Source organism: Primulina tabacum, chromosome 3 (assembly GCF_025594145.1).
Source record: "Primulina tabacum isolate GXHZ01 chromosome 3, ASM2559414v2, whole genome shotgun sequence".
NCBI classification, from domain to species: domain Eukaryota; kingdom Viridiplantae; phylum Streptophyta; class Magnoliopsida; order Lamiales; family Gesneriaceae; genus Primulina; species Primulina tabacum.
This window is the reverse complement of record NC_134552.1, coordinates 7,762,313-7,784,642: the sequence shown is the minus strand read 5'-3', so window position 1 is coordinate 7,784,642 and position 22,330 is coordinate 7,762,313. Positions and strand designations below refer to the sequence as shown.

Here is a 22,330-nt window from a genome sequence, read left to right as displayed (position 1 = left end):
AGGTTTCCTCGAATTATTGCATATTACCGATCTAATCTAGAATTATATGTTGATTATTTAAATTTTTATGTGAAATTTTAAATATGCACACACAACGCACGACACACTATATTATCAAGGCATGCATAATTTATCCTAACTAATATTGGTGTACCAAATATATCCTTATTTCATTGAATATTTTAATGTTAAACAAATCATAAATTAGCTATGACATAAAACTATTTCAATTTATCATCCAAAATTTATTATAAAACACCACAAATTTTTATAAACCTTCTTCTGAACAAATAATTTATAAAATTTGCACTTTTAATGTAATCTTTAAATTTTTTACACAAAATGACTATATATACTTACTAAGGATTTGGTCGCGACGGTTTTCTCAATGTTTTAAGTTTTATGCGTGTTAAGAAATGAAAGATATCTTTTGTTTTGAATTCTGATGTTATTCCACCTTTTCCTTTTATGAATCTATATTGGGTTGGAACTGCACCAGATATAGTCAAATTGTTGCATTTTGCTCTTTAATTCATTTCTTTGATGGTTATATGCTACACTATCGCGGTTTACTATATTGATTGGACTAATTCCTTTGTGCAGACGTTCCCGAAGGAGCCATGATCATACGCAAACACCGAACTGAAAAATCTGTTTAGTTGCTAATGGTTCAACGAGGTCAACCTCTCAATGCCGAGAGATCGATCAAGTTTTGGATGTGTTGTTTATAGGTTACGTGACATGTTTATATTTTTCTTGTTTCCGAACTGTGAATACAATTCGATCTTTATATTGCATACTCACAGTCACGATCATTCGTCTGAAGTCGAGTAATCACAAACCGTGTCTGAGATTAAGAAACATCCCGAGTTGATGGAGAGTAAGAGCGGGTTAGGATTGTGGACTCCCTATCCCGGGAATCTTGATTTGGTTGTGTTACCCCCTGTAGCCGGAACTTCCAAAGCTGGGTGACACGTGAAAATTTGTTGGTTTTTCATTTCCCCCCATTTTTTCTCCATTTTTAAGGAGGTCACTTGAGCCAACTAATATTTAAGGTTACATCAACTATTTTTTATATATGTATATTTCATTTGTATGTAGCAAGTGCATGGAAAAGATACGCGTGCTATTGGGGGATGGATATGGCATAATATTGTGAGTTCTTGCGAGAGCAAAATAATTCCTGACGGGGAATCAAAGTTTCGATCTTTAACTCAAAAAGGGGGAAATGTCATGTTTCATTCATTTCGTATGTATCCACGACCACCACCAAAACAAAAGTGTCGCATATTATTCAAGATAATACATATATGAGAATGATATGGAGAACTCTCTCTAACGAAAATGTGAAGGGAAGTAAAATTCCAACAGCAATGCAAAGATACAAGACGCATGCTGCCAGATTGTAGAGGCCGCATAATAGTTAAATCAAATACTTGACGAACCTAAACACACCAGTTTATCTAGAGTGACTGCAATTATATAAATGGATTACAGGATCTAACGAAAGAATGCTAACGTCTTGCACTGCCGGAGAGCTATGGCTTCTGTGGTGCTCATCAAAGATCTCATTCATTCAACCCTTATTTTAAACCAGATATAGGGGGATACGACATATAAAAAAAAATTGCACGGTGAATAACATTATCACATGGCAAACAGAGGAACCGAGTACAAGAGCGAGCATGCTTGCCTTTTTCACTAGTTTGCTGCATCCCTGCTATAGTATTGATCGAGAGTCTTCGCAGGAATACGATGAAGAAGCTCCCGGGGGAAGATCCGGAGCAGTGTCCAAGCCAGATCAAGTGACTGGAAGATGTTGCGGGTGTCATAGGCTCCTTGTGCGACGAACTTCCTCTCAAATTTGTCAAGAAACTCAAGATATAGCTGTCAAATAACGCTCCATTAGTCATCTCACTTATTTATTCATGAAATTTTAAGTCATTTGTTATGAATAACTCACCAGATCTTCCGAGGAAAGCGCTTCTTCTCCGACCACAGCTTTCATTGCTTGGACATCCTTTCCAATGGCATAGTTTGCATAAAGCTGAGAATATTAAAATACAGGGATCAACAGTTGAAAACTTATGGATGAAGAAAAGTAAAAACAGTTGGAGTGATCCCGCTGGAGAAATTTGAACAAATGTTACCGAAAAAAGGTAATCTACCTGGTTAGATACATCAGAGTGATCCCTTCGGGTCATGCCCTCACCAATTGCACTCTGCAGTAAGAAGTGACATTTAATTTTGTGCAAACAATGTCAACTATTATTCACCTTTGATAAATCAAACCAAATTAAATATATATCTGCATCCCACATACCTTCATCAAACGAGACAAGGATGGCAGCACATTAATTGGAGGGTATATCTGCAAGTTCAGTAATGCATCATTTGTTTAGGTAAATGTTTCAGAATCGATGCATTCATCCATCAACAAGGAAGAAAATTCATCCATCGACAAGGAAGAGAATCCCAAAATACTACGCCATCAAGTCCAATATGAAGGACTACAAGCAGTCACTTGAAATGTTTCACCACAGCAAGACAATTTGATTCGCCAAATTGTTTGACACAAGTTACAACAGTAAAAAGGTTATAAAAGATTTTCTCTAAATATTTTAAAGAGAGAAAGTTGAGAAGGTAGGGTCACCGTTTGTATATTACTTCTACAGACTAACTGGTGTGCAACAATCTATCTTTACCTGCCGATTATGAAGTTGTCTGTCAATATATATCTGCCCTTCGGTAATGTAACCAGTAAGATCTGGAGTTGGATGTGTTATGTCTACAGATGGAAACAGAAAAAAAAAAGGAACTGGTTAAATAAAAAATCAATAAGAGCTGAGATTAATTTTGCTACCCATCTATTAAAAGAATGATGTAGTACCATCATTAGGCATGGTCAAGATTGGAATTTGTGTGATGGATCCCTTCCGTCCTTCAATACGCCCGGCTCTCTCATAGATAGTTGCAAGATCAGTGTACATGTAACCAGGATATCCACGCCTTCCTGGGACTTCCTCGCGAGCAGCAGACACCTATGAAGGAATTTATACTGTAGTTGACACCATAGCTTTTTAAAAAACATGAAGACAGAAAAATCAAGTAGACTGAAGTAGTAAATAGCAGCAAGGATAAACTAGTACTGTAATGTAGAGACATTTCGTAACAATTGTTAAAAAGAGACGTAAAGGCACTTCATACTCCAAATTTAAATAAAAGATAAGGGATACTTCATACTTTAATGACTACTAGATTCTAGAAAAGTACACAATCCTCATCTATCGTTAGACAATAAAGGAAGGAGCTTTTGCCCATGATACCTCACGGAGAGCATCGGCATAAGAACTCATATCTGTCAATATGACCAGGACATGCTTCCCACATTCATATGCTAAATATTCTGCAGTTGTCAGAGCAATACGAGGAGTAATAATACGTTCTATTGTAGGGTCATTGGCCTGCAATCAGTTCATATTAGAAGAGAAGAAAACGAGGACAACTGTTATCAAGATTAACGAAAAAGTAGAATTACTTAATTTGTGGAAGCAAAAAACTACCAAGTTAAGGAAAAGGGTCACCCTCTCCATGGATCCATTTTCCTCAAAATCACGTTTAAAAAACTGTGCAGTCTCCATGTTGACTCCCATAGCTGCAAAGACAATGGCAAAATTGTCCTCTCCATCGTGCTGTATCGTAAAATAGATCATCATCAAAACCAAAATAGATTATCAGAACCAAGTTGACACGAATTACTTGGGATACCAGCATAAGAAACCACATACAAAATAGATAAACTAACCGAATACCCATGAAGTAGAACATTTTAGAGTAGAAAAGTATAACTAATAAATTATAACAGGCACGCCCACATCACTAATAAAGGCTATCCTAACAAGAAAGCAAGGAGATTCCCTCTTCACAATATCATGTTGCATCTCCGTGTCGTATTTATTACTACACTCATCAATTTCGTATTTAGTATCACACAATGCAGAGCCTTCAAAAGGTGATAAGAGAGGACTGTATTATTGATGCCATTGGTTTCACCGCATAAAGTGATGGCATAACAAAACTAAAAAGCAACAAAAGGAAAACTATAAGTATATCGAGCATAAAAAGAAAAGTCTTAAGCAGAAGGCTAATCAATAAATATTTGCTCTAGATATAAAGAGCTATTGGGGTGATGATCTTATACCTCGAGAAGATTATCAGATTTCTCCAACCGTTTCACCAAACCAGCCTGGCGACAGATCTGGGCAGCAATTTCGTTGTGGGGGAGACCAGCAGCAGAGAAAAGAGGGATTTTCTGCCCTCTGGCAATTGAGTTCATGACATCAATAGTTGAAATTCCAGTCTGTATCATTTCTTCAGGATAAGTTCTCTCGCTAGGATTGATAGAACTTCCTAAAGCACACATGGTAAAGAATATACTTATGGACAAGCAACACACATACATTTAGACATAAGTTAACTTCGATGTCCACTGTCACTCACCAGATATATCCAAGTAAGCCTCTGGAAGAATAGGAGGCCCATTGTCAATGGGTTTCCCAGAACCATTAAAAATACGGCCAAGCATGTCCAATGAAACAGGTGTTTTTAAAACCTGGAAAAAGGTCGCAAAAGAAATCTTATGAAAACAGACATTGTAAAAAAAAAAAAACAGAACAAAAACTTGGCGATCCTAAGAAGTGAAAACTTTTTGTGAGAATCATTCCCTTTCAACCAAAATAAAATTGAAATTTCAATCTCATAATAAAACACATCACAAATTGATTTTGAACTTTTCAGTGTTCAATAGAATTCTAAATCAATTTCTGGTCAACTGAATTTCGGATCAATCTATGTTGACATACAGCATCTTATAGACAACAAACAACAATAAAGCACCGCAAAAGTTAAACCCTGTTGCTAACATAAGCGTCAACATATGGATTGATTAAACAGGTTAACAGATTCAACACGTCTATGAAGGAATATACCAAGTTCAGAACACTATATCAGGAAGGCACATACATAGATGACAGTCAGCGAGTGTTCATAGCAACAACAACATGTGACATGACGATTGTAAACATATAAACAGCAAAAACAAGAAAAGGTAGGTGTGTTCATAAATAAAAAAATTCACAAACCAAGTGATGATTTCATAAAAAAAATATCTGACAGTTTATAAAAATTAATTAATGCAATTCAATAATTTCGTAAGATAAATATAAAACAAGTTCATAGTGAAGACAATACAAGAAATAGGAAAAGGATACTGCTTTTTTCTTGTTTTGCCTGTGGGTGGAAACATACGAGTATATAGAGAATGATGATAATCATGGACCAAGAAGTCCCAACTACTTCAGTCAAGGAAATTCAAAACAACATGATTTTGGAGAAAATGATCGCCCAGAAGAATTAGTTTACCTCCCCTGTGAACTGGACAGTTGTGTACTTGTTATCAATTCCGGATGTTCCTTCAAAGACCTGGTAAAAAACTGGATCAGAAACACTTCCCTCAATGTTGCATTCTTCACATTGAAAACATCGACAGGGTATTGAAGTAACTGAAATCGAGATATATCATGTAACATGCACAACTCTGACTAGCCAACATATAGGATAACTCATGAAAACTCGACAACTTGCCACTAGAATCCTAAGAATTGCGGGAAAGAAAAACAAAATGCTAGCATTTATAACATACCATAAATGCTAGATAGGCAACGATTGTGTGATTCATTTGAATAAGTTTGGATATTCAATGGTCAGCAGGATGAAAATAGATCTCGCAACAAATTCTTAGGAAATAACATGAACCCAATCAAAAAACAAAATAGAAATAAATTATTAAGTCATCACCTGAACAACAGCCTTTTCCCCATCAACTTCCAAAACTTGCCCACGTCGGGTAGTTCCATCCCCTAGGCGAATATTAACAATCTCTTGGTACTTAGGTCCCTGAAGAGTTTCATAGACACATTTATGAGATCTTGTTCCCAAATCCATACAATAATACTGAGATATATATACGTAAATGAAGAGCAACACAAGAAGAAGTAAATGACTAAGTACACAACACTCACCTTGACTTTGTCAAGGATAACCAGAGGTCCAGCAACACCTGACACAGTTCTGTATTCTGCAAATAAATAAAGAGCTTTCGTTGATATGCTCCTCGTATACACATGCAGTGAACAGTGTTTGAGGGCATGAAAAGGTCTCATCATGACAACCACACGATAACCATTTGAGATGGCCACCAGTAACACAAAATAAATAAAAAGACAGTTGCATAGCTAAATGTGCCCCTGAAAGTACATCTTATAATCTCAAGTACAACTAAAACTTTATATAGTGGCAACTGTCATTATTTTCATTTGCTATGACGTGTGCAGAGCACTAACAAGATTACGGCATATCTTAGAGAGTTTTCACATGCATTCCAACTATTTTCTTTTGTTTTGAAAATAGCATTCCAACTATTAACGACAGCCCACGTTTCATAGTGACAACAGTCGTGAGAGACATCCATAACCAATAACATCATAGTAGGAAACGGGAATGGTTTAGACATTGGGATGGCAATTTCCTCCGAACCCGACGGACCAGACTCGAATGGAGGAAGGTGTGGAAGAGATTTTTTACCCGATTGAATAAATGAATAATCGGGTATAGAGATGGAGACGGATGTAGTAACATCTTACCCATATTCGACCCGAATACCCGATTAAATAAATAAAATATATATATGTCTATCTATGTAGCACGGATACCTTAAAATTTTTTTTTTTGAAGTATCGGATACGGATACGACACGGATACGGATACGACACGCGGATACGCGTGTCGAATACCTCAAAATCCGTATCGTTGACTTTGTTTAGGGTTGACCAGCAGGAAACGTTTTGGACACGGCGAGGACACGCCATGGATACGGCATGGATACGTTTTTCGGATACATTTGGGCAAAATTGCAAATATTTAAAAGTTTTAGGGGTTAATTAAAAAAATTAAAATTTCTAGGGACTAAAGAAAAATAATTTAAAATAAATTTGGATGGGCTTTTAAATCCCTAAATACATTTGTCCGTCTCTTTCATTCCATTTCTATAATTTTTACTTCTCAATACTAAATTTATATAAATATAAATATATATAATATTTATATATATTTTAATGATTGTCGTATCCTAGCCGTATCGTGTCTAAAATTTTCAAAATTTGACGTGTCGCCGTATCCGTATCATACTCAATACGATACTCGTACCCGTATCCATGCAACATAGATGTCTATATATACATATATTTATGTATTTCTTTATATTAAAAATATTAATTATATTTTGTTTTTGTTGAATGATGATAATTGGATGAAACAACTAAAATTATTAGTATAAAGCTAATGTTATTTTTAGTGTTGGAATAAAGTATTTATAATATTTTGTTATTTCTTATATGATATTTAATTTGCTACTTTTTATTTTTAATATTTTTATTATTGTTCTCTAAGAACTTGGTAAAAAAGCATAATTTTATTGAAATAATTCAAATTTACAAAAAAGTAATTGTAGCTGGTAATATGATACATGGGTAAGGTATAGATACCCAGTATTCGGACAGGTATGGAGACGAGAATGAATTGAATACCAGACGGAGATGGGGATGGAGATAGATACAATAAACGAGGATGAGGACGGAGACATAGAATCCTACCCGAACCTATTACCATCCCTATTTAGACATCACATCTATTGCGGGGTGATAATGCGCGCACCACCTCCAGACCACACCAAAAAGAAAAACAGAACTGGACCGCAATTCAAATTATTTTTTAGAAAAAAATTGAAATGACAACATACCCATTCCGATTTCCAGAGTTCCCTCCTCCAAGTCAGAGTTGTTTTGTGACACCCCCATTTTGAATCTATCAACAAAATCCCACACCACTCAACGTCAATAGAAAGCAACTTCAAGCACTGAAATTCAGTTGCAGTGAGGTTCCAATTATTCGAAACCGAGGAAAATAAACTATAATCCTAAAAATTAACAACAATCCTAAAAGAAAAGCTCACAATACATTAATATGAACATGTAGACAGTCCATCAGACATCAACGAAATCATTTTGAGACAAATGAATCCCATAAACTGCGAAGCTCCGATCACTCGGTTCAGGTAAATACCCTCACGCGTGATTAAAAAACGCATACACATTAAATCAGAGACGCAAAATATAAAAACAACAAACAAAACACAAAATCACAATCATAATCAATTGAGATCCAAAATCTAGAAGTCGGATCTCGAAAACTACATACCTCAATTCGGCTATGAATCCGACAGGACAGCAGGAGGAGAAAGATATCAGAGCGAACCGAACCGAACTAAACCACACCAACAAAAATTAAGACAATCACTGAGATCTGAAGGCTGAAACTCAAGAGCTGTTATTTTTATTTATTAATTATATGATTATATAATATATATATATATATCTCTCTCTCTCTCTCTTACAAAATAATTATTCCAACATTTTTCTTTCTATATCTGTGTGTATGGTAAATAACACGTGATATGTACGGCGTCTTCATTTACAGCAGTCTAACAAAAACTTTTATGATATTGTGTCGTTGCCTAATTTTATGAGTCATCTTTTTTTAATCGATCTTAACTCATACAAAATATTAATTTTTATATCAAAAATATAATTTTTCACGATACATGTTAATGAAATCGATCAATGTCATAAATATAGATACGTGAATTTGTCCTAGACTAGAATAACCTACTATTTAATATTTATGAATCACAACTAAATGTACAACTGTGGACAAAATTGAAAGGCAGTGTACAACCATCGGAGCACAATTTTCAATTTGATTTCAATTGGATTTAATTCCGGATTGAATCTGAGGCTACACATCAAATAGATGACCGACGTGGGTGGGACCCGATTTGACAGGACAGCCTCGTCGCATATTCTTCTGGACAAAAGGAATTATGGACACACCAATTTGAGGATTAAAAATTTTAAACGGGAATTCACCGAGCCATGTCAAGCGATGGATTTTCTATATATGTGAACTTTTAAAAAATTTCTCACTCAAATTTTATTTTTATAGTATGTTTCATGTTCTATCTATAAGTTATATCGATTCTAGATCTCCCTTAAATTACAACAACCTCGTTGTTGAAGTCCGAATTTGAATAGCAAGGACAAATTCTCTTGTGTTGAGCTTGAATTGATATATTTGATTTTAAGTAATAAGATAACCAATAACAATGTATCTGTTGTGAAAAAGTAAAAATTTATGGTAAAAAGTAAAAATCTCAAACTCTCAAAATTTAACAAACTACACACTTTATAATATTTTTCTCTCTACTCAATTGTGATTTTCTTCACAAATGAGAGATCTATTTATAGGAAATCTTTACAAATAATCCAAAAATAAAATACATCATTACCTACATCATCACACACTAATTTTTAATATTTACAACTCTTATTTTCAGCATTCAAATATTCAATACTCACATTTTAAATATATTTTTCAACACTCCCCATTGTGATGATGATCATAATGATTGTCTTCATTACGTGTTTTTATACTGCCTCGTTAAAAACCTTACTAGGAAAAACCCATTGGGATAAAAACCATAGTAAGGGAAAAAGAGTGCAGTCACGTAAACTCCCCCTCATGTTGACACGAACAATTCTTCACAAATTTCGTAGATTGCGCATCCCAATATTATATATGTGCTTTCTGAATATTGACGTAGGAAGTGCCTTTGTGAAGAGATCTGATGAGTTTTCACTTGATTGAATGTGACGAACATCAATATATTTATTCTTCTCTAGCTCCTTAGTGAATGCGAAGAACTTAGGAGGAATATGTTTAGTTCTGTCGCTTTTTATGTATCCTTCTTTCATTTGAGCAACACATGCAGCATTATCTTCATATAGTATCACAGGCTTCTCATCAGATGATAATCCGCATGAAATTTGGATATGTTGGGTCATTGATTTTAACCACACACATTCACGACTTGCTTCATGTAGTGCAATAATCTCGGCATGATTTGATGAAGTTGTTACGAGCGTTTGTTTCTGAGAACGCCAAGATATTGCAGTGCCTCCACGAGTAAATACATATCCAGTTTGGGAACGTGCCTTGTGTGGATCAGATAAGTATCCAGCATCAGCATAACCAATTATACTTGGATTAGCATCTTTTGAATACAAAAGTCCCAAGTCTGTCGTTCCTCGTAGATAACGGAATATATGTTTAATTCCGTTCCAGTGTCTCTTTGTTGGATATGTGCTAAATCTTGCCAACAGATTCACAGCAAAAGATATATCAGGCCTTGTACAATTTGTAAGGTACATAAGGGCACCGATGGCACTTAGATATGGTACTTCTGGACCAAGAATATCTTCATCATCTTCACATGGACGGAATGGATCCTTTTCTATGTTTAATGATCTAACAACCATTGGAGTACTTAAAGGATTTGCTTTATCCATATTAAAACGTTTAAGGATCTTTTCTGTATAATTTGTCTGGTGAACAAACATTCCACATTCTTTTTGTTCAATTTGTAAACCCAGACAATACTTGGTTTTTCCAAGATCCTTCATTTCAAATTCTTCCTTCAAGTATGACACAACTTCTTGAATTTCTTTATTCGTTCCAATGATGTTTAAATCATCAACATATACAGCAATAATTACGCATCCGGATGTTGTTTTCTTAATGAAAACACAAGGGCATATTGAATTATTTACATATCCCTTTTTCATCAAGTGATCACTTAGTCGATTATACCACATTCGACCTGATTGCTTTAACCCATATAATGATCTTTTTAATTTCACAGAATAACATTCCCTGGGTTTTGAACTTTGTGCTTCAGGCATCTTAAATCCTTCAGGGATTTTCATATATATATTACTATCAAGTGATCCATATAAGTAAGCTGTAACAACATCCATAAGACGCATTTCTAAATTTTCAGATACCGCCAAGCTAATCAAATACCGAAACGTAATTGCATCCATCACAGGAGAATACGTTTCTTCATAATCAATTCCAGGCCTTTGAGAAAAACCTTGTGCAACAAGTCGAGCTTTATATCTTACTATTTCATTTTTCTCATTTCGCTTTCGAATAAAAACCCATTTGTATCCAACAGGTTTTACACCTTCAGGTGTAAGGACTATAGGTCCAAAAATATTACGTTTATTTAGCGAATTTAATTCAACCTGGATGGCATCTTTCCATTTTATCCAATCCTGCCGATTTTTACATTCACCAAAAGATTTTGGTTCATGATCTTCGTTATCATTTATGATGTCGATTGCCACATTATAAGAAAATATATCATCAATTTCATCTATATCTTTTCGGTTCCATATTTTTCCAGTATTAATATAATTGATAGAGATTTCATGATTCTCGTCAGTTTGTGGTTCTGACAGAACATTTTCATCATCATGTGTTTCTTCAGGAACACCATTCTCTATTTTGTGATCATCATGTGTTTCTTCAGAAACGTCATTCTTTATTTTGTGATCATCGTGTTTCTCTATGAATTTTCTTTTTCGAGGATTTTTATCCTTGGAACCGACTGGCCTTCCACGCTTCAGGCGTTTAATGACATCATGAGTATCTTCCATTTGTTTCTTTGGAATTTCAATTCGAGCAGGGGCATTTGCAGCATGTATATATGATTTAGTTACCCCTTTTGTGTCTGGAAATGCATCTGGTATTTGATTTGCTATTCTTTGCAAGTGTACAATTTGTTGTACATCTTTTTCACATTGTTTTGTTCTTGGATCCAGATGTAACAATGATGATACATACCATGTAATTTTTTTTTCGGTATGTTTCTGTTCTTCCCCTAACATTGGGAAGATTTCCTCATTAAAATGACAATCAGCAAAACGTGCTGTGAACACGTCGCCTGTCTGAGGTTCAATATATCGAATGATTGATGGACTATCATAACCGATATAAATTCCAACCTTTCTTTGAGGTCCCATTTTCTTTCGTTGCGGTGGTGCAATAGGCACATACACCATACATCCAAAAATTCTCAGATGAGAAATGTCTGGTTCTTTACCAAATGCAAGCTGCAATGGGGAGTATTTATGATATGCACTTGGTCTGATGCGAATTAATGAAGCAGCGTGTAAAATTGCATGTCCCCATATAGAAATAGGGAGCTTTGTTTTCATTATCATTGGTCTAGCAATCATTTGCAGACGTTTAATCAATGATTCAGCCAATCCATTCTGTGTATGTACATGAGCAACAGGATGCTCAACAATGATTCCCATAGACATACAATAATCATTGAAAGTTTGGGAAGTAAATTCACCAGCATTATCAAGTCTAATTTTCTTGATTGTATAATCAGGAAATTGATTCCTCAATTTTATTATTTGAGCAAGTAATCTTGCAAATGCAACATTTCGAGTTGATAATAAACATACATGTGACCATCTGCTGGAGGCATCAATCAATACCATAAAGTATCTGAATGGTCCACATGGTGGATGGATTGGTCCACAAATATCACCCTGAATACGTTCAAGAAACATTGGTGATTCAGTTTGGATTTTGACTGGTGATGGTCTTATAATAAGTTTTCCAAGAGAACATGCTTTACATTGAAACTTATTATTCTGAAAGATCTTCTGGTCTTTCAGTGGATGACCATGTGTATTTTCTATAATTCTTCGCATCATTGTTGAACCAGGATGTTCCAATCGATCATGCCAATTGGTTAATATCGAAGAATTATCAACTACCATGTTTGATTCAATGAGACTTATATGTGTATAATGCAATCTAGTAGGGAGCATTGGTAGTTTTTCAATCACATATTTCTTTCCTGATTTATATGTGATAAGACACATATATTTCTCATTCCCTTCATTCATTGTTTGAGTATCATACCCATGGGAATATATATCATTAAAACTCAACAAATTTTTTTTCGATTGTGGTGAATATAAAGCATCATTGATAAAAAATTTTGTACCATTAGGTAACAAAAATTGTGCTTTACCACATCCTTTAATCAAGTCTACAGGACCTGATATTGTATTCACCGTTGTTTTTGTTGGTTTTAGTTCCAAGAAATATCTTTTATCTCGGAGGATAGTGTGCGTTGTACCACTATCGGGTATGCAAACTTCAGCTTTGCTCATAGCATTTTCCATATTTGAACTTCAAAAAAATATGCAATGAAATAAATTACTTGCAATATATATTTAAATATAACGCAAATCATAATTATACAATAAAACATTATTCTATGAATACATGAAAAATAGATTATTGTACATTTATATTCTACCATTATATTGTTCATTTTCAGAGAAATCGTTGAGAAAATCTGCAGCATCAATATTGTTCATTTCTATCCCACCAACATATTGATCATTTCCAGAGAAATCATTCATAAAATCACCAGCATCAAAATGAGTTGAATCACTCAAACGGTCACTGCGTTCAGTGAAGTTGGTCTCCTTTTCTTTCCCCTTTAATGATTCTTTATAAAGTTTACAAAGGTGCTCAGGGGCTCGACAAACTTTGGACCAATGTCCTGGAGTACCATATCTGTAACAAGAACTTTCATATCTTTTTGAGTGCTTCTCATTAACACTTGTATTCTCATTATGCCTTTTCTGTTGATGGTTTGGGACGTTCTTTTGAGATGAGTTATAAAAATAACTATCTCGATTATTTTCAAAACCACGGCCTTGACCACGACCACGGCCAATTCCACGTCCACGTCCACGTCCACGACCTCGACCTCGACCTCGACCTCGACCTCGACCAAAACCTTGTCTTTGAATTTGATTTTGGTTTCCAGGTTTAAATTCATTTTTACTTAAAGCATTTACTTCTGGAAATGCTGTTGATCCAGTGGGTCGGGACTGATGATTTCTCATTAATAGCTCGTTGTTTTTTTCCGCCACAAGAAGACAGGCGATGAGTTCAGAATATCTCGCGAATCCACGTACTCTATATTGTTGCTGTAGAGTAATATTTGATGCATGAAACGTGGAAAATGTTTTTTCAAGCATCTCAGATTCTGTGACCTCATGTCCACAAAATTTTAATTGCGAGATTATTCTATACATCGCCGAATTGTAATCACTGACTTTTTTAAAGTCTTGGAATCTCAATGTATTCCATTCATCCCGGGCGGTCGGAAGTATAACTTCTCTTATATGTTCGAATCTTTCTTTTAATCCCTTCCACAAAGCCATGGGATTTTTTTCAGTCAGATATTCACATTTCAATCCATCGTCGAGATGTCGACGCAAAAATATCATGGCTCTTGCCTTTTCTTGTGACGTGCATATGCCATTTTCTTTAATGGTCTCGTTTAGACCCAATGACTCAAGATGCATTTCTACATCTAGAGTCCATGGCATATAATTCTTTCCCGTGATGTGGAGCGCAACAAATTCGAGCTTTGTTAAATTTGACATGGTGGTACTAAAAAAAATTACGATGCATTTTATTAGTTAATAATTATTGCAATACAAAGTAACGGATAAACAACAAGTACAAGTATTTGTAAAAATAAAGAAAACACACGAGGATGATATTCTCCGATAAATAAAAGACTCGTGAGTATGATAACCAAAATAATTAAAAATAACCTTGAGAAAGCCATCTTCTTTTTTCTTCGAAAAATTTGATGATGAATAATTTTTAGAGAAGAAGAGAAAGTTGGAGTGATGGAATGTGTTTGTGAGATCATATTTATAGGGCAAAAACTAGCCGTTTTTTACCATTTATGACCGTTGGGGTACAAAAAAAAATAAAGGTATGTATTTGTATAATTTTATGGTAATAATATGATATATATAATATTAGACATGTTTAAATAATTATGTATATCATATCATAATATTATAATGAGTGTCATAATTTATTTTGTTTAAAAACCTTATAGGCTTTTATACTTGTCGTATCCCTTACCGGGAGTGTGGGATGTCGTCTTAACATCCTCCCAGGATTTATAACAAGTTTATGAAAAATTTATTTTTATTATTTCTAATAATAACATTATATTGTATATTAAATAAATACACAATAAATAAATAACAGTAAAATAAATATAATTATTTTTGTTACCTTTTTCTTCTGTTTGGAGCTTGGAAAAGTATGTAGGACTTTTAGAGGTTCGTGCTGATAACGTGTTGTGAAAAAGTAAAAATTTATGGTAAAAAGTAAAAATCTCAAACTCTCAAAATTTACCAAACTACACACTTTATAATATTTTTCTCTCTACTCAATTGTGATTTTCTTCACAAATGAGATATCTATTTATAGGAAATCTTTACAAATAATCCAAAAATAAAATACATCATTACCTACATCATCACACACTAATTTTTAATATTTACAACTCTTATTTTCAACATTCAAATATTCAACATTCAAATATTCAATACTCACATTTTAAATATATTTTTCAACGGTATCTATTTTATTGTGCTCATTTTCAGTTTGTCTTTTTCCATAATCTCTCGCAACTTTGTCGGAAGATCCTCAACGATACTCCAGTCTCTATCATGTTCAAAGGCTGCAGATGTCAAAAAATCTGTTTAGTGATTAGGTTCTTACATGAGGAGACTAAATTGAACGATGACGAATATGATGTCTTCTCGTCGTAAAAGATGTATTTTAAATAATACGTAAAGAATTCAAGAATAAAATAGGAGGAAAGAATCGAGTATTTAGCATCCACCACCCATAAAGTAAGAATACTCTTATAACCAACATGCATGAAATCTTAAAACCAAGACAGAAGAGATTGTCACTCACAGAGGCTTCTTCTTAGTTATAAGTAGTAATAATGATTAAATTTTTATGATTTTTTTTAACAGAACAATTTCCTTTCACATATGTCAAATTCATGTTTCAAACCTCGCATTTAATCCATTGACTATAGCCAACTTTCTCCTTTCCGTAATTCATCGTTCCCCTATCGTGGCCATTTGGTATCAGATCTGTTTGGCCTACGTGAAAACTACATTTATAAATATAATAATTCCTATTTTGAATTAGCCTTGGACTTGAAATTAATACTTCAAAAGTCATCTATGAAAAACAACTTATGATCTCATTAATTGAATATCTCATAATAAGATGTTGTATAAGATTTAATTGTCCAATTTTAAGTTGACTAATTTATCTAAATCAATTTTAGATCGGGTCTAACGTTAGAGTGTTGCCCTATGCGAGCAAGAACTCAAGTACTCAACTTTATGGCCACGCTTTGATTCAATATCAGAAAGAACCATCTTACTTTGTTTCCTACACCAGTTCAAAATCCGATCAAAACGACCATTGCTAAAAAAAATGTGGTCCTTGATGAGAAGATCACTCCCCAAGACGATGTTTAAATTGATAGCTTGGATTAGTTAATGTTTTCCGAAGAAACAAACTAAAAAGTTGGATACTATGTTTTCTTCCAGAGATATGAGTGGAAAAAAGTGATGTAAAAATGGTGAAGAATGGCGAGGAACAAAGAGATTTATGTCTGCTGAAACTCCATAGCAGCCAGCTTTTAATCAAGAAACAAAAATGGTGTCAAGAAAACAACTCACTGAGTTATATAATCTCCTAGCAAATACAAAAGAAGGAAGTAGAAGATTTACACAATAAAAAAAATGAGTTAAGCGGGCAAGAAAACCAGTCCTCGCTCAATCTCTCCATCCAATGTCCTAAAATTATCCTACTTTGTGAAGCTCGCCTGTTAACTGACTTGACATTAAATGGATAAAATATGGGGATTTTAGTATCAAATAAACGGTACGGAATCAGCAAGGAATGAGTAACATAAACAAAACAGAAAAATAACCATTTTTTTCCGAGCATTTAGCAGTTTTCAGTGATCTTATTAGCTGGAACTCGCCTCAAATAAGAATCATACTATTTATTACACAAGTAAATAAACGATACAGAAATAAGGGAAAATAATACAAACATGAAAACAAAAAATAAAGAGAATAAATCTATTCAGAAAACATATCTAGGACGAATATCACCTCGATTAAGTTCTGTTTTTCCCAGTGTAATGTTTCTTGAACATCTCGCCTACCCAGGTCGATTTTGTTCTCAGTTAAGGATTACAGTGTACATTAAAGATTTCAAGGATTACTCTCTTTTTCTTTCAAGTGGGCATAGTAAACGGCGCGAGAGCATTTGGAGCAAGATTAATGCCACCCCCTTTCACGGATAGGTTAGGACTCCTGGCTGAGGTAGCCCTGCTCACAAGATGTGAGTCGAGGAATACAACCACAACTGTGATGTCGTCGTGGAAATGACGACGGACCCCACGATCAATTTTCTTCAAGTCTGAGTATCTCATCTCTCTCTTCTTTGCCGCCTCTTGCAATGCTGTTTTCACTAATCTTCTAGCACTCCCCTGCAAGATTGAGGTGCAAAAAGATTACAGTACTTTTTGCATTCTTTTGTTCAAAAAATTACGTTAAATACAGGAGATCGGAATAAAATCGAGCTACCTTCTATAAATTAAAACGTTTAGAAAAACTGGTTTCTAACATTGTTTAATACAAGGAGATGACAAAACCCCCTTTATATTTCATTAAATAGATATTGAGTATTTATTTCAGGATGTTTGTTGGCTGATGAGGACCGGCTAATACATTTATTAGATATCAAACCTATTGCTAAGCCCCACTTGAATAAGTTCCAACTTCTAGGAAGAATACTTTACAACTTCAACAACAATGTCGAAGCCCGAAGGAGCTTCTAATTTGGTTAGTCAAAGGGAAAGCAACATGGAAATCACATGCATATTCTGCTTTTACAGTCGACTATAGATATTTTTATTCCATTTTTCTCCTCATTAAATGAAACAACGAGAAAGCATAAAGGAGTTTTCTCCGGAATCTTACACTCCGCGGATGATTTTGGACCAGATCGATGGCTTCTTGATTTGTAAGATGCTCCCAAAGGCCATCCGATGCGAACACAATGAATTGATCATGAGGTAGTAACTGGTGCACAGTAATCGCTGGTTCAGGGCTCAAAATTGGTCTTTTGAATGGTTCCCGGAGTCGAAATTTCACATACAACGGCTCCCTGTTGTATTCCGCTTTCTTCAAATAAAAATCTCCAATCGATCTAGAAACCTGTATTCCAAAAGAAATATATTTGTTTCATTAGCTACACATAGCAGTAGTTTCTTAAACTACGGATTGTTATGACATGAAGCAACTAATTTTCAATAAACCAACCTGTATAAGACCTTTCACACGCCACACAGAATGCTTGAGAACAACGATATGCGGATCATCTGGGTGCAGAGATTGCAGCTCCTTTCTCACAGATTCAAAGCTCGCATTGTGCTCTTCTGAGAGTTGAATAGCAAGGACTTCCCCGGTAGCCTTAACAAGTCTCCCTATAACAGCACGCGAATCACCAAGACTGGCAACGTAAAGAGTCCCACTGCAGATGATTCCAACAAGACAGCAAGAGCCAACTGCTGCTATCTGCGGTTTCATAGGCCATTGCCTGCTCACAACCGAGAAAAACCCATCTTCTGTTGCTTGAAAAGCCTTCCGGATCACCTCGACTGACATAGATTGATTTTCGGCAGTGAACCCTGGACATTTTATATATTAAATAAATAGAATAAACTGGGATTTCACAACATCACGATCAATCCACTTTGTCGAGAGAACACAAATTTGCAACCGTGGAAGTATAAAATCGTTGTCTGTCTTGTTCCAGTAAACTCGAGCATATTACAAAATAGTTTTATCGCCTCCAAACAAGAGGTCATAAGATAGAATTCAGCAGATAATCCCATTTATATTTTATCAGGTTGCTCTTGATTGTTACTTCTGATCTTTATGAATATTCCCCGCTTTCCAACTTACACGTTAAAAATTGAAGGGACGTGTTAAATTAGAAAAATGCTCAAACTTTGACAGAAGTGATTTTTGACAACTTCGATCACAGCTAATAACAACTCAAAAATAGCCGCGTAACAAGACTTACACTTCACATTTTGAAAGAGATGTTGAAATACTTACTCTTTAGATGTTGAAAGAGATGCTCGTTGATGAACCGTGAAGTTTCGGGGCCGCCATGCCCATCATAAATCCCGACGAAAGTACCATATGGCCCTGAATCATTCAAGCTCAGAGAGCCAGACTCAAGTTGACTTTGATCCTCGAGTAAATTATTGGCTTGAACTACAGCCATTGAAAAATCTCCATTACAATGTTGCCCGGAGTCCTTGTACCATAAAAGACCATCTTGCCGACCACCAGAATCCGAACCAGAGTGAATATATTGATCCGAGTTTGGCCGAAAACAGGCCCTCAAAAATTTCAATAATCCAGAAAACATCCCTCATCTCATCCAAAACACCATCCAAAATAAAGCTCAAACTTGTAACCTCGTTGTCGACAAGCACAGAGTAAACGCACTAAAATCTAGGGCAATACAAACCAATGGATTTCAATTAGAACATCAACAATCTCACCAAATGAAAAAAAATAGAAATTTATTGAGATTGCTAAATCAAGTTCGATTCAGTTGAGAAATGCAATAAGAAAACCAACAAAGAAGATCTTTCAAAGCCACACTGATTTAAGATATAGACTTGCAAACCTGCGTAGATATAGATATCGATTTCAAGAATATTCAAAAGCAAATAAAACTGAATGTGAAAGTCTCAACAATGGTCAAACTAACATTTCCAAGTTGGCCCAGGTAGTTCAAAGTCTAGAAGTTCCAATTCAAAAAGTGCAAAAAAATTTAGAGAAATGAAATTTGCAAAATAACAAAAAAAAGCCCAACTTCATGGAACCACAAAACCCTCGATCAACCATCAAATCATACACCACAGCTTTTCTGATTGATACCAAGACAGATAAGGGGGGATTTGATATATACGCCAAAAAAGTTGCCTCAAGAGTTGATCAAGAAAATATCTGAAAGTGGAAGGGGATTTAGACATATAGATCCATCAAATCGAAGGAAAAGGGTAAAAATTGAAGTGGGTTTTTGTCTTCTAGCTCCACAAACTGTCAAGAATACTAGAAAGATTCCTCAGATGATGAAGTGATGGAAGCGAAAAGTGGGTAAAGGTAAAAAGAGATGCAATAGTGAAGAGGAAAGGGGAGCGGTATTTGTACGAAGAAGTGTATAATTGAGGCAACTGAAACGCTGAACTCTCTCAGCAGACAAAGCGCATTAAAATCCAACAACGGAGAGCTTGAAGCCAGCGAAGAAGTGGACCAGTTATGGGTTCCACACACTGTTCCAGCAGATACAGAATTGAGAGAGAGAAAACAAGGAACCTAACCTACACAGAGGGAAACCAGGACGAGAGAAAAGAGAGAAACCGGAAGGGGGAAAACAAATAAATTAAATAGAATAATAATAATAAAAATACAACAAACATACTTACTGATACTCACGGGAAATTTAGGGTCTGATCCACGCAAGCGTCACTAATCCAGACACGGGCTTCAAAATTACCCTGGGCCTGAAATCACAAATAAGACCGTTAGGAGGGGGCCAGGAGGGTGTCCCGGCGTAGCCCCTCCGACGCTCAAGTCGAGACTGAGGATATATGGGGGGAGCAGCTAAGGGCGCTGCTGAAAACAATATAGTGAATTCAATAATCATACGCTCCAACCTGATATTTATAGAAGAATACCTGGGCTTGTCATGGGCCATTCACCTGTGGGCCTTAATGATGGGCCGGGAATTTGGGCCGGATCTTGATGGGTTCATCCATGGGTATCACCAGTCTCCCCCTCCCGAGTCGAACTGAATCGTAGGTTCAAAGTTCGATTGATTGCGTTGTTCTCGGTTTACAACACGTGAGTTGTGCATTTTCTTCCAGCCCTCCGCCAGTCTCCAAAAAGTTGGAAACAAATTAAATATCAATCCTAGCACGCTTCATCATCACCTCGCCTCCTGCACGCCAGCCCCAACAGCGTGCGTCCGCCCTTGCGCGCCTCGCCCCCTCGCGAACTCGCCCGGCGCCCTCGCCCCGCGCGGCCGCACAGCTCCCGCGCGCCACGGCCCTCACCGAGCTCGTCCGGCGCCCTGCCGAAGCACTCGCCCCCTCGCGCACCACGCTCGCCTGCTCGCCTGGGCGCCGGCTCGCCCGCGTGCCACAGGCTCGCCCTCAAGCCCTCGGCCATGCCTTCGCCCTAGCGCCTGCTCGCCAGCGCCACGCCATGCCACGCCACGCCAGCTCGCCCGCACCCCGCAGCTCGCCCGCCACTCCAGCTCGCTCGAGCACCAGCTAGCCCCTAGCCCCTCGCCTGCCACTCTCACCCTCGCCCGCCGAGCGTCTGCTCGCCGCGCGCCCGAGCGCCACACGCCAGCTCGCCCGCGCCCGGCAGCTCGCCCGCCACTCCGGCTCGCCCGAGCGCCTGCTCGCCCCCGCCACGCCACGCCAGCTCGCCGAGAGCCTGCCTGCCCGCCACTCGCTTGCCCTCGCGCCACAGGCTCGCCCTCACGCCTTCGGCCACGCCTTCGCCTCGTCCAATACGTTGAGAAATTTGATATATTCCCTTGCGAATGATTGTGTGATTTCTGAAAAAATTATGGGGGCGTTGCTCCCACACCCCCGCGACCTGACCGGGCAGGTCGATCCCCGTAAACTCTGCTCCCCGTAAACATCTTTTGTTATCGACTAACCAAATAAATTTTTCTCTTCCCAAACTTTGCTCCTCTGCTAGGCGATGCCTTAGCAGGAAAATAAAAACTCAACATCTCCACCCTCTAACTCCTCTGCTAGGTGACACCTTAGCAGGAAAAATATATTTAATTCTCCTCATCCACTCTTCTCCTCTGCTAGGCGATGCCTTAGCAGGAAAATAACATTTTTCTCCTCCCAAACTCTGCTAGGTGATGCCTTAGCATGAAAATAAAAATTCACTACCCCCACCCTCTAGCTCCTCTGCTAAGCCGGGTCTTAGCAGGAAAATAAAATTCAACTCCTCCATTTAACTCCTCTGCTAGGTGATACCTTAGCAGGAAAATTTAAATTCAACACCTCCACCCTCTAACTCCTCTGCTAGGCCGGGCCCTAGCAGGAAAATAAAATTCAACTCCTCCATCTAACTCCTCTGCTAGGTGATACCTTAGCAGGAAAATAAAATCAAACCTCCACTCTCTAACTCCTATGCTAGGCGATGCCTTAGCAGGAAAATAAAATTCAACGCGCCCACTCTCTAACTCCTCTGCTAGGCGATGCCTTAGCAGGAAAATAAAATCAACATCTCCACCCTCTAACTCCTCTGCT

At 36.8% G+C, this 22,330-nt stretch overlaps 2 protein-coding genes and 1 long non-coding RNA gene across 6 annotated transcripts; 1 reads left to right on the top strand and 2 right to left on the bottom strand.

Moving 5' to 3' along the window:
* Positions 1-350: 350 nt before the first annotated feature.
* On the top strand, positions 351-1,661 carry LOC142539818 (uncharacterized). Its single transcript, XR_012818979.1, has 2 exons — positions 351-504; positions 679-1,661. It is a non-coding gene; the product is annotated as an uncharacterized LOC142539818 (long non-coding RNA).
* LOC142539817 (V-type proton ATPase subunit B2-like) lies at positions 1,621-8,469 on the bottom strand. Of its 2 annotated transcripts, none has more exons than XM_075645542.1 (15): positions 8,314-8,469; positions 7,856-7,920; positions 6,081-6,136; positions 5,857-5,955; positions 5,422-5,481; positions 4,501-4,612; positions 4,202-4,410; positions 3,564-3,692; positions 3,327-3,464; positions 2,891-3,041; positions 2,706-2,788; positions 2,324-2,371; positions 2,169-2,222; positions 1,964-2,047; positions 1,621-1,887 (listed from the first exon to the last, which is right to left on the bottom strand). In XM_075645542.1, the coding sequence occupies exons 2-15, from the start codon at positions 7,911-7,913 to the stop codon at positions 1,702-1,704; spliced, it is 1,467 nt and encodes a 488-aa protein (XP_075501657.1). In that variant the 5' UTR covers positions 7,914-7,920; positions 8,314-8,469; the 3' UTR covers positions 1,621-1,701. The 2 variants fall into 2 exon arrangements, with proteins under 2 accessions (XP_075501657.1, XP_075501658.1); XM_075645543.1 differs by having other exon boundaries at positions 8,310-8,442.
* Positions 8,470-16,946: 8,477 nt separating this feature from the next.
* Positions 16,947-20,365, bottom strand: LOC142539816 (putative protein phosphatase 2C 60). 3 transcript variants are annotated; one of them, XM_075645538.1, is made up of 5 exons: positions 19,675-20,365; positions 19,092-19,496; positions 18,291-18,658; positions 17,949-18,185; positions 16,947-17,455 (listed from the first exon to the last, which is right to left on the bottom strand). In XM_075645538.1, the coding sequence occupies exons 2-5, from the start codon at positions 19,408-19,410 to the stop codon at positions 17,201-17,203; spliced, it is 1,179 nt and encodes a 392-aa protein (XP_075501653.1). In that variant the 5' UTR covers positions 19,411-19,496; positions 19,675-20,365; the 3' UTR covers positions 16,947-17,200. The 3 variants fall into 3 exon arrangements, with proteins under 3 accessions (XP_075501653.1, XP_075501654.1, XP_075501655.1); XM_075645539.1 differs by having other exon boundaries at positions 19,759-20,365; XM_075645540.1 differs by having other exon boundaries at positions 19,864-20,365.
* Positions 20,366-22,330: the final 1,965 nt, after the last annotated feature.

Coding starts and splice junctions, on each gene's coding strand:
- LOC142539817 (XM_075645542.1), bottom strand. CDS start 7,913: ATGGGGGTGTCACAAAACAACTCTGACTTGGAGGAGGGAACTCTGGAA. Junction 4,411..4,500: donor GGCTTACTTGGATATATCTG/GTGAGTGACAGT, acceptor TGTGTGCTTTAG/GAAGTTCTATCAATCCTAGC. Junction 2,789..2,890: donor CTTGACCATGCCTAATGATG/GTACTACATCAT, acceptor TTCCATCTGTAG/ACATAACACATCCAACTCCA.
- LOC142539816 (XM_075645538.1), bottom strand. CDS start 19,410: ATGTTTTCTGGATTATTGAAATTTTTGAGGGCCTGTTTTCGGCCAAAC. Junction 18,659..19,091: donor TCTCTTTCAACATCTAAAGA/GTAAGTATTTCA, acceptor TAAAATGTCCAG/GGTTCACTGCCGAAAATCAA. Junction 17,456..17,948: donor TCCAAAATCATCCGCGGAGT/GTAAGATTCCGG, acceptor TCAATCTTGCAG/GGGAGTGCTAGAAGATTAGT.